This window comes from Panicum virgatum, chromosome 9N (assembly GCF_016808335.1).
Source record: "Panicum virgatum strain AP13 chromosome 9N, P.virgatum_v5, whole genome shotgun sequence".
Taxonomy (NCBI): Eukaryota; Viridiplantae; Streptophyta; class Magnoliopsida; order Poales; family Poaceae; genus Panicum; species Panicum virgatum.
Genome location: NC_053153.1, coordinates 51,358,270 through 51,372,768, shown reverse-complemented (window position 1 = coordinate 51,372,768; position 14,499 = coordinate 51,358,270). Strand labels below are relative to the sequence as shown.

At 44.5% G+C, this 14,499-nt stretch overlaps 2 protein-coding genes across 6 annotated transcripts; one reads left to right on the top strand and one right to left on the bottom strand.

Moving 5' to 3' along the window:
* Positions 1–79: 79 nt before the first annotated feature.
* Positions 80–4,681, bottom strand: LOC120688118 (eukaryotic translation initiation factor 3 subunit B-like). Its single transcript, XM_039970291.1, has 11 exons — positions 4,374–4,681; positions 3,419–3,659; positions 2,942–3,088; positions 2,696–2,824; positions 2,459–2,587; positions 2,307–2,390; positions 2,082–2,206; positions 1,789–1,987; positions 1,171–1,703; positions 757–865; positions 80–662 (listed from the first exon to the last, which is right to left on the bottom strand). The coding sequence occupies exons 1-11, from the start codon at positions 4,493–4,495 to the stop codon at positions 318–320; spliced, it is 2,163 nt and encodes a 720-aa protein (XP_039826225.1). The 5' UTR covers positions 4,496–4,681; the 3' UTR covers positions 80–317.
* A 2,455-nt stretch (positions 4,682–7,136) lies between these two features.
* LOC120688116 (probable methyltransferase PMT2) lies at positions 7,137–12,557 on the top strand. Of its 5 annotated transcripts, XM_039970289.1 has the most exons (9): positions 7,137–7,383; positions 8,562–9,207; positions 9,404–9,614; positions 9,719–10,010; positions 10,351–10,716; positions 10,823–10,900; positions 10,987–11,589; positions 11,676–12,062; positions 12,163–12,405. In XM_039970289.1, exons 2-7 carry the CDS (start codon positions 8,566–8,568, stop codon positions 11,213–11,215), a joined length of 1,818 nt encoding a protein of 605 aa, XP_039826223.1. In that variant the 5' UTR covers positions 7,137–7,383; positions 8,562–8,565; the 3' UTR covers positions 11,216–11,589; positions 11,676–12,062; positions 12,163–12,405. The 5 variants fall into 5 exon arrangements, with proteins under 5 accessions (XP_039826223.1, XP_039826222.1, XP_039826220.1 ...); XM_039970288.1 differs by lacking the exon at positions 7,137–7,383 and having other exon boundaries at positions 8,566–9,207; positions 11,718–12,062; positions 12,163–12,557; XM_039970286.1 differs by lacking the exon at positions 7,137–7,383 and having other exon boundaries at positions 8,566–9,207; positions 11,715–12,062; positions 12,163–12,557.
* The last annotated feature ends 1,942 nt before the right edge of the window (positions 12,558–14,499 follow it).

Below are 14,499 nucleotides of genomic sequence, written 5' to 3'. Positions count from 1 at the left end.
CTAAAACATCTACTACTACAGCAAGTATTGTCGACCAAAGATCAATCATTGACGCCATAGCTGTGGCAAACACAATGTTAACTGTTGCAGACACAATGTTAACTGTGGCAAAGCCAGACAAAGATTAGTAATCCAGCAGCAGCAAAATTTGATATCTGAATACATGATCCACAAATCCAAGCAGCAAGTGTACAGACAAGTAAAACGATCAGCAAACTGTGAGCTTGATCACTGAGCCTATTATGCAAAGCGACGGCGATGAACTTCTGACACGATGGTAAACTAAAAGCAACTCAACAGATTCTATCATAAGCCTTTCACTCCTGATCCAGGTCAAATGCGAGAACTTCTTCGGTGACATCCACCACTTCTTCCACCTCAACCTCCTTGGCCTCGTACTCTTCCTCCTCATCACTGGCCTCCCCATCCCTGAGCTCCCTCCTATATGCACGCTCCTCCTCATGCATCTGCTTCCACTTGGCAACCCACGAGTCCCATTCTTCCTGGAGCTGTGTCCTCCTCTTGCGCTCCTGCTCACTCAGCTGGTTGAACGCATCCTGGTCTTCTAGTTCGTATTTCTTGCTGTACTTCTTCAGGTTCTTTGATATTTCCTCTTCTTTCTCAGGAGTCAAAAGTGATGGTGGTCTTGGCCGCCAAATAAACTGTATCATTCAGTCCATGTAACAAACATTATAACTGAGGGCAATCAAACATTATGGAAATGTGTCCAAACAGAGAAAGTTATTGAACATTTACCTGATAGAAGTGATCCTTTGACACCTTGTAAAGGTGCTTGCCATTGAAGGACCATATTTGAAATCCATTCTCCATTTCATGGACTGAGGTAACAGCAGTTGCAAGATATCTGAACAAAAAGAATTGCAAAACCATTTCAGTTCATTTAAGTTATCAGGGTCTACCCAAAATACAGTATAACAACTGAAAGTTTAGTCAATGGTCATAATTAGAAATAGAATTTAACGAATACAATTCTAAGGTGCATGGAATTTAGAATCGACAAAAAATCTAATGACTTCTCCATTTAACATGCAGGTGATCTGAGGGTGTCAAAAAGGGATATACTGTTTCGAATTTCGACATGATAATAAATATCAAATAGCAGTTTCAAAAGAAAAATCAGCAAATTTCTAAACCTGGTTATTAGCTCACCTTCCAGTAGGATCCCACATTATGTCTGTTGCCATAAAATGCTCTCCTGTTGCCATCGTTTCAAGCTCATCAACATTGTAGAATTCCAGCTGTCCATTGAATCCCTTCAGCCCAGCAAGAACAATGAAGCGGCCAGCAGGAGACCAATACAGTGCGTTCGCTTGCTTGGCCTTGAGAGTGGTGAGCTTCGACACACGGCTAGTGTTATTTGCTGTTCGCATGGTGTAAAAACTAACATCAGGCCTAGGGCCATCACCATGAATGATGGCGAAGCGATGGCCTTTAGGTTCCCAGGCAAATGCAATGATCTTGTCATTCTTGTTCTCGAGTTCAAGGACCTCAATTGGGATGTCTCTCTCCTTAATTCTAAACAACTCAAACCCAGTGTAGGTGCTCTTCTTTGTTTTTGTGTATCTATCAACCTGGACAGCAAGATATTCTCCATTATTCTGCCAATACATCTTGCAGTCGCTGACACTGAAAAGGTTTTTCTGCCGCAGTTCCTCTTTGCCTGGAATTTGCACAAGGCTCACCTTCCAATAAAAAGATAAATTTTAGCCTTCACAAATAAATAATGAAAAACATTTTATTCAGGTTGGTGCAGAAACTTCTGCTCACCCTTGCTGGCTGGTTGCCACCACCCATTTCAGGCACAAACAAGGATATGATTGGATCAGTGGGAGACCAGCTGAAGTCCACTACATTTTCTACCTTCAATGACTTCTTATCAAGAAGGGAGAACATATCTGTTTCATAGACCGATATTACGTTCTTCCCAAGCCTTGCAAAATACTTATCATCCTTTCCACCACCCCACCTTTGAGCAAATAAAAAATATAGTAAGCATCCAACTAGAACAACTTAACAAAAGATTTATGCATCGTTTCACAAATGCTAAACGGTGCTTTCACCTGAATATGGGCCATGAAACACCAGAAACACCAACATTCCCGCCAGTGGTAAATTCATCAGCATTTCCCTTGAAGTCTCGCATAACTTTTCCAGTCCTTACATCAAAGATATTTAGGACAACCCTCTACAGTATTTAGAATATTAGTCAGAAAGGAAAAGATTTTTTCTTTGGGAAAAAGGAAAGGGGAGCTATCTGCAGAGATTTATCTGTGACAAACTCTTACATGTGTGTCTCTAGGATTGCTGGGCTCGTGGCTGCTGTATGTGACCAAATATCTCTCACCAGGAGAAAAGTCAATCAATTTGACCTGGTACAAACCACTGTCAGCTAGAACATCAAATATTGGGTAGAATTTAGTGTGGTGAAAACCAGTACCATCGGATGAGCAAAACGCATCAACCGCTCGAAGCCATTTTCACCGCCCCACACCTGTGACCCCTGCCTATGAACAGTTGCCAAGTATGTTCCAAGAGGGGACCACTGAATGAAACTGTCTGTCCAGTACTGGAAAAAAATGAAGTAACAGGATAGGTATCAACATGGATTTCTTCTAAATGGAAGTATAAGACCATCGAATTAAATTTTAATCAACTACACGAAGTAAGTGCGCACCTGCTTTTGAAACACGAGTTCAGGTGCCAGCTTTCTAGCATCATTCCAGTAAACTTCTGTCAATGTACCAGCACGGATGACAAACTGATCTCGGGCCTTTTCATCAGTTAGCCATTTCAGAAGATTTTCCTGTGATGCAAAATGAAGATATCAATGTTGCCTGACATAAATTTAGTTTCTTAAAAAAAATGTTAGCACTAAAAAGAAGTAGGATTCCAAGGGAGTCGAGAAGCAATAGAGACTTACTCCAGGAGTGTATGGCTTTATTTCTGCAGGCGTCCATGTGTCAGGAACCTTCATGTATTTCTCAAAGTCATCAAGCATGTTAACTGCAAAGATATGAGACTTGTCGAGCTTGTACCCATTGGTTTTTTCCCTTGCAAGCTCAGCTTCCTGGAAGCATATCAAACAAAGATAAATATAATCAGCCTAATTCCTTTAAATGAAGATTTTTTTTCTGTTTCGATCAACTCAAGGGGTTAAAGAGGGGGCTGATGCAAAAACAATGGAGGAAAAGTAACATGGTTCAAATTATCGAAACATTTCCTTAAGAATACGTCATTGCAAAATCGTATGGACCACATCCCAGATGCAAGGAATGCGAAAATGTTAAAATAAAAAAAGGTCAACTGGTATGTTTGGATAAAATGAACATCAGCCCATCACTATGATAGTCATTAAGCGGACAAGGAAGAGAAATGCAACTAACAAGAAGTAAACTACCTGAGGGGTATTATACTCAATGAAACAGTAGCCATATGTCTTCTTTGTATCTGGGTTTACCGGCATCCATAGACCATTTTCTTTTATCACTCCAATTTGGCTGTATATCTTGCGAATAACATTCTCAAGCTTCTCAAATTTTTCTGGAGGAACGACCGGCAGATTGTCCACTACGATAATGTTGGATAAACCCATTTCAAGTTCAGGAGGGTCCTCATTTCGAAGTATCTCATCATCATCACTGCAAATTATAAGAAAATTATAAGCAATCAACAACACTGAAAACAAATTAAGAAGTATTGTAACTCAGAAAAGCTAGGACAGGTAACTCAAACCATTTTGCATATCTCGTAATGCTACAGATTTACTTTCTCGCCGGGTAGCAAAAGAAGACACTATCGGTCCTGATAGATATCTCACCTGATTAAACTCTATCGTAGCTAGCCTATGATTTCGTGTACTATGCTTATAATGCACAAAATAAGTAGCATACAAGAAAATTAGCACTGTTTTCAAAGAGGAAAATCAACACAAATGCACAAATGTTTGCAGCTGGGCACATCAAATTAACACTAGTTCGGCAGTCTTTAGCATTAGCCAGACTCAGGTATACATACATATCATCTGGATGCTGAACAGCTTAACACCACAAAACACATAAATCTAAAAGCATATTTCGCAGCCACAACACAACATACGGGTACCAGATCAACAGCAGCAGAAGCATATCAATCACGAGGAGATAAAATCTCTCAAATCTGCCCTGCACGCTAACTGCTAACGGAACCTACGGAAAAACACTCTCTCTGCACGGAATCTAAAAAATCCCACCTCAGACGTTCGCATCTGGGTGAAGCAAAATTAGGGCAAGTAACCAAGGCTACCACAATACTACAAGCGATGGGCTAGTGTTTGCGAAGGATTGGGACACCAAGAGGCGGCGCGTGGCGTCTACCTCAGGATGCCGAAGTCCTCGCCGGCCGGGAGGGTGATGGAGTCCAGATCGACGGCGGAGAGGTCCACCCCGATCTCCCGCGCACGCGCCTCGATTCCTTCCATGGAGATTGCCAGCGCCATCTTCTCCTACATACAACGCCTGAAACCCTCTGCGAGAACGAGACAGAAGAGGCGGGGGTGCTCGCGCTGTGTTGCGGCGGCGGTGGCGGCGGCGCTGGGGCCTGGGGGGAAGAGAAGGTGCGGGGCTGGGGTTTTGGTTGGAGTCGCGAGGCTCTTCTTATGACTCCAGGCTGACAGGTGGGCCATGTAGAGCCTCACTCGTTCAATCCTCTTCTTGGGAAATTTCGTGAAAACACCCTTGCACCTCAAAAACTGCAAACTAAGACTGTCCACAGCGAGAAGAGCAAATGAAGGAGCAAATGTACTGTTTGGCACTGTAGATGTACTGTTTGGCACTGTAGACAGAGGGCGCGTGGAAATCGAGGAGGAGATGCTCCTGAGTTTGCTCGGCCCGTTGTGGACGGCCTAAACCTCAAAAAATTCCGTAATATTAGTCACACAGAATTTTAACATTGCAAGAGTCATCCCATTTTTCTTTTCAATATTAATCACATATAATATTAAGTCCATATGATTTCAACACAGTGACCGCTAAAGTGTCCGTGTGTTGGGCTGCTGGGCTGATAGGCCCAACCTCCTAATAGTGACCTAAAAGCAGTGCCGTTTTACACAACTCCCTCACAAAAAAAACGAATATGGCTAAAGTTTGAGATGTTCTTTACTCGTAGAAATCTCACTTGTACCACTAAACCTCACTATGTATCGATTAGTATTTGTGGCTCTGATGTGCTGAATGGAGATCACAATTTGTGACCAATGGGTACTTCAACCTTGGTATAATTTGCAGCGTAGTGGGCATTCCTAATTAATTTTAAAAAAGCTAACAGATAGTTTTTCCTTATTTCAAAACTTATTCAGCACACCTGTTAGCACTTCCTCCGTTCTAGAATATAGCTACGTTTAAATTTGTTACTAAGTTAATCCTTTCAAAAATTAATTATGAATAGTAAAAATATAAATATTGACAATATAAAAATAATATTAATTTATTTTGATTATAATAAAATCAACTATGTTTTAACATGTAACTCATTTTGTTTAAAGCTAATATTTTTAGAAATATTGTTAGTTAAAGATGCAAATATTTAACCTACATAGCTATATTTTGTGATTGAGGGAGTAGCACCTCGCTAGATCCTAGAAGCAAACTAGAATACTGTTGACACTAATGATTTTTTCTCTTTTTCTTTCTTCAATATATGACGTGATAGTCAACACTTGCGCCTATCAACCTATGTACCGTACCGGTTAGTCGACTGGTCGCCAACTACCAGTCGACAGACAACCTCAGAAGTTGCAATGACAGGGGTGTCGTTTTTAGTTACTGTGTGTGTCCTTGCCGCCCGGCCCGACCGTGTCTAAGAGCATCTCCAACGGTCTAGCCAAATCTCACTCTCCATATACCCATTTAGCTATTTATTTAGCTAAGTTTTCCTCTTTATATTACGATTCTCTCCAACAGACTAGCCAAAGCACCTATCTATATATCTAACATGTGGGATCTCTCCTCTCTGCCAAGTCTCCCTTGCTCTCCTCCTCTCTTTCTCCACCGACGAGCGAGGTGCCTCACAGACGCATCAATGGTGCCCTTGTCGTCCTCCCCCGCGGCAGCATAGCCCTCAGCAAACCGGCGCACAGCACAGTGCCGGAGCTCACGAGCGTCATCCTTGGCGGCGGCGGCAGCGGCGGGAAAGCAGACTATCTGATGAGGAAAAAAATTCACGAAGCGTGCGACCGAAGCAAAGGCGTCGCAGCCTCGCAGGCCATCAAACTCACGCCTCGTGCAGATTCGACAGCCGGTCGCGCACAGAGGACGCAATGCGACGCAGCAACGCTCGCCGCGGCGGCCGACTGCCGGCACGCCTCCGGCGGGGGCCGCGACTGTGGTGGACACACTCGCGTTGGCATTGGCACAAGTGTGTCGCGCCCACCGTATGCACCACCAAAAAAGGATTTCGTGTTGCTGGAAGGGGGAAAGATAGCATGAAGCCAAGATGAAGCAATCACATTTCGGCTTCCCGTCGGGTCGCTGTTGTGCAGCGGCGGATGGGCTCCGGCGGGATTCGGCGAACAGGGCGAGGGAGATGGCACATGTGGGAGGAGAATTTTGCGTGGGAGAAGGAACATAGTAAGGAGAGAGCGCTGGGTAAACTTAGCTAGTGGAGGGGGCAAGATACAGATTGTAGAGAAAAAAATGCTAGTCTGTTGGATGGTGGTTTTCACATCATCTTTTCTAAATTTACCTAACTAAATCAATTTAGTTAGACTGTTGGAGTTGCTCTATACGTGGCCTCCCAAAGTGCAAAGCAAGGTTCAGACTTCAGAGACGTGCATTTTGCATCCCAGACACGCTGAAGAAACTAACACCAGATGGAGATCTGGCGACATGGCGTGCTGACGACCGTGTGCCGCTGTGACTTCCCTGAATGTCCCGTGTGCCGCGCCGTAAGACACCGCGAGGCAGAGGCGCACGGGCAACTGACCCGGAAGACACGTCTCCACTCTCCAGTTTGCAACCAACCGGATCCAAGGCTACAAACCGCAACCGCCAAAGGGCACGCGCCAAGAGCGACCGGCTCGCCTCCTCCTCGTGCAGTCCCTGTCGTTCGTTCCCCTCCCCTAGTCCCCCCCCCCCCCTTCTGTCTCGGAGGGGAGCAGTAGCCGCACCACCCCCCACGGCAGCAGCGGAGCGCGCGAGAATAGAAAGTCAAATCCGCAGCGCCGGCCGCGACCAACCCCACCAAATCCCCAGCCCAACCCCCCGGGCCCTCTCCGCCCGCCGCAGCGGCGGCGAGCTCGAAGCTGCCGTCCCCGCCGCCGCCGAGGCGAGCTTGAAGCTGTCCCCGCTCCGCTCAACCAGCCCCCCGCCGCCCCCTGCATAGAGAGAGGTTTGCTTCCTCCTCCCGCGCCGCTCCGATTTGAATTCGGCCCGGTTCGTTTCGGTTGCCTCGGCTGTGGGGGTTCCAGCTAGCTCGGTCGTTGTTTCTGCGATTCGCCTTGTTTTGGGTTCTGTTGTTGCTTTGATCCGCCGCCGTGGAATCACGGGATCACGAGTTCACGACGCCGAGGAGCGCGTCGTGCTGTGCGTGTGGCTGGGGTTGGTAATGGTATAGGCGTATAGCCTAGCGTAGTCGCTGAGGGGCTACTGCTACTGCTGTGTTGTTTGCCGTTCCAGTCGGGGTTGTGTTGGGATCGATCACCTGCCAAGCAATCATCGGCAGTTTGTGCTTGTTTACCTCCGATTCGAATTCCATGGATCATCGACGGGTAGATTAGTTCATGTCTTGCTCTGTGGTTAGGGATGGACTGGATTGCTAGCTATAGGGCTAAACAAATCAGTTAGGGATCAAGAATGGTTAGGGGTAGTCACATGATTGATGTTGATGCACATGGCAGAGAGCCAAACATGGTGCTCAGGACTAGTGTGCTGGCCTTGCTGGGTTGATTATCATTTATCGTTATCCCAGGAAGCTTCTCTATCAGAATTTGAGCATATATGGGACTTGGCATCTCAATTCGTTATCTATAACATGCATTTGATAGTACGGTAATATGATTCACCAGTTTATTGTCAGAACCATTTTGTTGGAACAAGAGCGAAGTCAAAGAGATGACACCTCTCATAAGATCCAGATCTATACTTCATGTTTAATTTCATCTGTCTGTCGATAGCCCTTTTGAAATCTAATTTACTAGACATTGGTATCTCATTCATGGGGATATTGTATACCACAAATGCCAGCTTCATTTGAAATGAGTGCATAATGATTTTCCTCTGACAACATCAGATTTACGAGGTGTTCAAGTTGTCCCCTGTTGATATTTTATTTTGTCAGTAACAGTCCAATTCAATAATTTATTACCACGATCTGTCGGAACAAGAGCAGATTCATGGTATTGATCTAGACATCTTGTTAATTTCCATTTTATTGATTTGTCACTTGTATTTTTGACGTCTCATTTGTTTGATCTGAGTATCTCGACCATAAAGTCACTTTATACCACAAGTAGTCCAATTCCAATTCATTTAAAGTGGTACCTAATGTTTGTGCTGTTGATGATGCAGATTCATGAGGGGCTCAAGAATGAATCCAGGCGATCGTAGAACGCGGAGCACAATGACAATAGTAATTGTGATGGGTTTATGCTGCTTCTTTTACATATTAGGTGCTTGGCAGAAAAGTGGGACAGGAAGGGGTGATAGTATAGCCTTGAGGGTCAACCAAGAAACTGACTGTACAATCTTGCCAAATTTGCACTTTGAGACCCATCATAGCATAAGTGGTGCAAATCCATTGATCATGACCAATAAAGTGATTGAGCCATGCCACATCCGATACAGTGACTATACTCCTTGTCAAGACCAGAACCGAGCAATGGCCTTTCCTAGAGAAAATATGACATACAGAGAAAGGCATTGCCCTTCGGAGAAGGAGAAGCTGCACTGTCTAATCCCAGCACCAAAAGGCTATGTCACCCCTTTCCCTTGGCCCAAGAGCCGTGACTATGTTCCTTATGCAAATGCTCCATATAAAAGCCTGACAGTCGAGAAAGCTGTTCAGAACTGGATCCAGTTTCAGGGAGATGTGTTCAAATTTCCAGGAGGAGGGACGATGTTTCCCAATGGAGCAAGTGCTTACCTTGACGAACTTGCATCCATAATCCCACTTGCTGATGGTACCATCAGAACTGCACTTGATACTGGATGTGGGGTATGCTCTCTAACTCTAACCAGATTTTGCAATCATTTACTCCCTTGTCGATGCACTGGCATTTAGCTAATGTACTTCATAGTTTCAAGGCAATTATATGTTCTTCTTAGTTAGACTTCTCAGCATCTTCACATAAATTTACCTTAATGTCTTGATCCCCTGCATAGCTGAGAGTAATTTTTCTGACCACGTACAGGTTGCAAGCTTTGGAGCTTACCTAATGGATCAAAATATATTAACCATGTCATTTGCACCCCGAGACTCACATGAAGCTCAAGTTCAATTTGCTTTGGAGCGAGGTGTTCCTGCAGTAATTGGAGTACTTGGAACTATAAAGCTCCCATACCCATCTAGGTCTTTTGATATGGTCCATTGCTCACGCTGCTTGATCCCATGGGAGTCAAATGGTGAGTAGTATCAGATATTCGTAGTCATATGACTGCTATACTTGCACCAACCTTTTTGTTTATCTATCTAGTGACTAATGAACCGTATTATTTTTCTTCTGCAGGCGGGATGTACATGATGGAAGTAGACAGGGTTCTGAGACCTGGGGGTTATTGGATACTTTCTGGACCTCCCATCAATTGGAATAAATACTACCAAACGTGGAAAAAGTCTAAACAAGATGCTGAGGAAGATCAGCGTAGAATTGAGAACATTGCTGAAATGCTTTGCTGGGATAAAATTTATGAGAAGGAATATATTGCTATTTGGCAGAAAAAAGCAAATTCACATTCATGTCATCAAATGAATGGTCATGCTAGCAAGATGTGCAAAGTTCAAGATGCAGATGATGTCTGGTCTGCCCTCTGTTTATACATAATTATGTACTCTTTTACATTATTTTAAGCTCTGTTTGCATGGATTGCAACTTATTGCCATGTGAACTTGACTATGACATGATCATACACAGCTACAAAATCCTCGTAGCAAAATTCATATACATAACAGTTACTGTTTCAACACACCAAAAAAGTATAGGATTAAGAATTGAATGCCTTTTGTAGGTTAAGTTGAGATGGGTACTGATACATGCAAGTATGCTCTTCATAGTGGAAGCAACACGTGTTGCTTTTCAGTTTTCTATACTCTGATTACATCGGTTTCTGATTGCGTTTTATGTTTGGTTTATTATTATAGGTATAAGAACATGGAATCTTGTATAACACCTCCCGGAGAGTCAGCGCAGTTAAAGAAGTTTCCAGAGAGACTATCTGCCATACCTCCCAGAATTCTGGAGGGGCATGCCCCAGGTGTTACAGAAGAAGACTATGAGGAGGATAATAAGTTGTGGAAGAAGCATGTCAATACTTACAAGAGGGTGAACAAGCTGATAGGTTCTTCAAGGTACAGGAATATTATGGACATGAATGCAGGCCTTGGAAGTTTTGCTGCAGCGCTTGATTCTCCTATATCCTGGGTGATGAACGTTGTGCCCACTATATCAGAGAGGAACACTCTTGGTATCATATATGAGCGAGGTCTGATTGGCATATACCATGATTGGTGAGTTTTGATGCTTTCTATTCTGGCATTTACTGTCAAATGAGATGCTTATATGTGTTGTGTGGAAACTGATCCTGTGTTTTTCGTGATGTTGCATTGTTGGCAGGTGCGAAGCCTTCTCTACATACCCTAGGACATATGACCTGATACATGGCTATAACATCTTTAGTTTATATCAGAACAAGTAGGTGTTCTCTGTTCTTTCAGCCATCTTGATAATACAAAGGCAAATCATTTCAATTTGCTAATTGTTTATGTCAAAATCGGCAGGTGTGATGTGGGAGACATTCTTCTGGAGATGGATAGGATTTTACGCCCAGAGGGTGCAGTCATACTGCGGGATAGTGTTGATGTACTGAACAAGGTTAGAAGCACGGTGTCAGGAATGCGGTGGAAGTCCAAGTTGCTCGATCATGAAGACGGCCCTCACGTTCCTGAGAAGATTTTAATTTCAGTGAAAGAGTATTGGGTTGGCAGTGAAGAAGAGAACAGTTCATAGATGCAGAACCATGGCGATACTTGATGACTTGGCATCTTTCCCTGTGATGCGAATCCCTGATGCTGTTTTGTCAGTGAATAGATTTTGTTCATACTCCTTATTCCATAGTACAGTGTTACAAAAGACCCAGACCTCGCGGATTGCCCCATAGACAATCAGGATTTGGGCATCCTATTTTTTTGCTGTGCATATATAGTACCAGAACATTAACGGAAACATTGGCGATTTGCCAATACTTGTTTTGTAGGTAAATAGCGACACTTGCTCGCTGCATTGTGCGGAGATTCGTTTTTACAGATGTATAAGGAAAGATTTTCGTGCTGTTTCTGCACGCCGTCTGTTGATAATGAGATCATTTTGAGAATCCATTTGCGGTGAGTTTCCTGCTTCTGCTATTCAAGGTGTTACAAAGACTGAATTCCTGTTGAGCTGATGATATATCTTGGGCACTTCCACTTAGCTAGATCTGCCTGTGCTGATCGTATGGCGGATCATGCAGTAGGCCAGTAGACTGGTGGATGTTGCTGCTGCGGGTCCGCGGGTAGTCACGCCCCCCAGGATTGACCGATGAGGCATGAGGGCGACGGCAGGCAGCAGCGTGAAGCGCCTTCGCGGTTGACTCAAGGTCCACGCCTTGGCGAAGGGCAGGCTGCCCGCGGCCCTCTTGAGTCTCTCTATATAAAAAGGCTCGGCGAAGCGTGCGCATCATCTCGCAGATACAGAGCCCATCGTCGAGAGAAAGAAGCAGAGCAGATGGGGACGCCGCGGCAGCAGCAGCAGCTTTGCGTGGTGTTCCTGTTGGCGCTCCTCGTCGTCTTCACCATGGACGCTGTCCACGTCGACGCAGGTAGGCCGCTAACGCTTCCTCCTGCTCCTGGCTCCTGCCGCAAACTACCCGCAAAAGTTTTGTTACTGACCCCGTGTTTGTTTGCGTGGGTTGCGCACAGGGAGAGCGCTGGCGCAGGTGGGCTACGGAGCCCTGAACCCCGGCAGCACGCCGTCCGTGCCTCGAGGCCAGCCATACTCTGGCCGCGGGTGCACCCAAATCTATGCGTGTAACAAATCACCTCCTGGCGAAGCGCCATGATCTGTACCCTGCTTCTGCTTCTGCTTCTTAGATGAATAATTTCCGGCGCAGCGCGGGTGATGAATCAAATTAAAATCAAAATAAAAAGCCAGAGATATAATTACATGGCGGCTGTGTGTGTGATGTCGGTGAATAGGATGGTAAGCCTCAAGATAAGGCAAGTTATATGCGATATAAGTGTTTCGGGACATCTTCAGCAGTGGCTGTAATACTTTGGTACTATAAATAAGATGAATCGCGCCGTGCAGTTTCTTAGATTCCGGCCTCGTTCTGAACTCTGTGCGAAAAATATGCTGTTCTGAAAAATATGCAGTGGGTGCAAATATCAAAACTACTCCCTTCGTTTTAAATATTTGCCACTTTTTTAATTCTAAGTCAAATATCTTTAATATATTTTTTTTGAAAGCCTCGACCTAGGTACAAGCTTCCTATCCATATGGTTGATATATACAACCAAAAGTTCCAAGAGTTCTTAGACTCTAAGCCTCAAATAAGCTTTTCAAAAATATAAGAAAAAAACTCTAAACAAAGAAAAAAACTAGAAGACTAAAGCAAACATATACAAGCTTATAAATAATAGTGTGATGTATAAGTTCACACGCCTAGTGTAACACTTCAATGTTCAGCATCATTTAAAAATCACTAAACCTTTGAGATTTTTTTTCAACAACACCTTTCTTTATTTTCTAGCTAGAAATAATTGAAACTATTCCTAATTTAATATCTTAATTCATTATCAATAATAGATAAGGTCAAGCACCTAGTGTAACACCCCAACGTTTCACAGTCTAAAAATCACTAAATTTTTTATCTTTATTTTCGAATTTTCAACAACACCATTCTTTATTTTCTAGCTAGAAATAATTAAAACTATTCAAATTTGTATAGAAACCCCGAAACTTCAAAATTCCTAAAACCCAAAAGCACAACTTCGCCGAATTCTCCCTTCCTCCTAACCTCAGCCCAGCCTGACTTCCAGCCCGACCCGATATTCGTTTCGGCCTGCCCACATCCACCTTTTAACCGGTAGGTCCTCAAGATTTCGGGCCGGCCTTCCAGGATATTCATCGAGCAGAAGACCGTGGTGGGCCATTGTCATCGGCGCTTGGACCAACAACGGTCCGGTGCCTCCGGCGAATTCGTCAATTCGGAGGAGTTTGTCGCCAGTTTGCCGCGACCGCACCCCCGAATTCCGAGCAACTCAAGTGGAGTGGCTAAATTTGAGTGACAAAATTTTTTTAATCACTTATTTTTCAAGTTTAGTTATTTAAAATGTAGTCTCTACTCCAGCAGCACCGACTAAATAGACTAAAAATGGTGGACTCTACTTTTGGTAGCCTAAGTAGAGAGTGACCAAATTGAGGGGGTGAGAGAGAAAATTGAGTAGGGAGATCTATTCATCGCATATGTGAAAAATAGATCCCACATCGCACAAGCACTGTGCTTCTTCTCCGGCGAGCTCCGGCGGCAGCGGCGGAGGAGGCTCTGGCGGCGGCGGTTCCGGCGGCGAAGGAGGCGGAGGAATGTGGGGGCGGCGGGGGAGGCGACAGAGGAGGCAGAGGAGGAACGCGGGGGCGGCGGGGGAGGCGACGGAGGCGGGCGTAGACGGCGGAGGAGACGGCAGGGGAGGCGGCAGAGGAGACGGAGGCGGAGAATACGGAGGGGAGCGGAGGCGACGGAGGCGGGCGGAGGCCGGAGCCGGCGGGGATGCGTCGGAGGCGGCGAGAGAGACGAGGGCACGGTATGTGCGAGTGGATCGATTCCCCTCGCATGTGCGGGGTATAGAGTTACACAATTTAGTCACCCCTCATTTTAGTAGGGGTGGGCAAAATATAACCGAAACCGATTAACCGAACCGCTTTAACCGCAAAAGTCGGTTAATTCGGTTAACGGTTAATTTTGCGGTTAAATTTTTTGAGATATTCTTTAACCGCATATTATTTCGGTTTTGATGTGCAACTAACCGATTTAACCGAATCAACCGATTTAGCAAGTTGAGTGTAATATGTATTTATCTTATGTCTTAAATATATGTATAATCATGTGAGATATCAAGAATTCTTGGTTTTCATAATTAAGATATCTAAGTGAGGCTACATTAATTGTTTTTCTAGCTTTCTAAGCTTATTTTAGTGGCCAATAGTTTGTAGTTGATGTCATAATTTCATTCTTATTTGCTTGTTATTTATGTATTGTA

Bases quoted from the DNA above. Each gene is read 5' to 3' on its own strand.
- LOC120688118 (XM_039970291.1), bottom strand. From the start codon at position 4,495: ATGGCGCTGGCAATCTCCATGGAAGGAATCGAGGCGCGTGCGCGGGAG. The intron at 3,089-3,418 runs GTAGTTTACTTC...ATATGCTTCCAG, and splicing joins TTGAGTATAATACCCCTCAG to GAAGCTGAGCTTGCAAGGGA. The intron at 2,825-2,941 runs GTAAGTCTCTAT...TTTGCATCACAG, and splicing joins TAAAGCCATACACTCCTGGA to GAAAATCTTCTGAAATGGCT.
- LOC120688116 (XM_039970288.1), top strand. From the start codon at position 8,566: ATGAGGGGCTCAAGAATGAATCCAGGCGATCGTAGAACGCGGAGCACA. The intron at 9,615-9,718 runs GTGAGTAGTATC...TTTCTTCTGCAG, and splicing joins GATCCCATGGGAGTCAAATG to GCGGGATGTACATGATGGAA. The intron at 10,717-10,822 runs GTGAGTTTTGAT...CATTGTTGGCAG, and splicing joins ATTGGCATATACCATGATTG to GTGCGAAGCCTTCTCTACAT.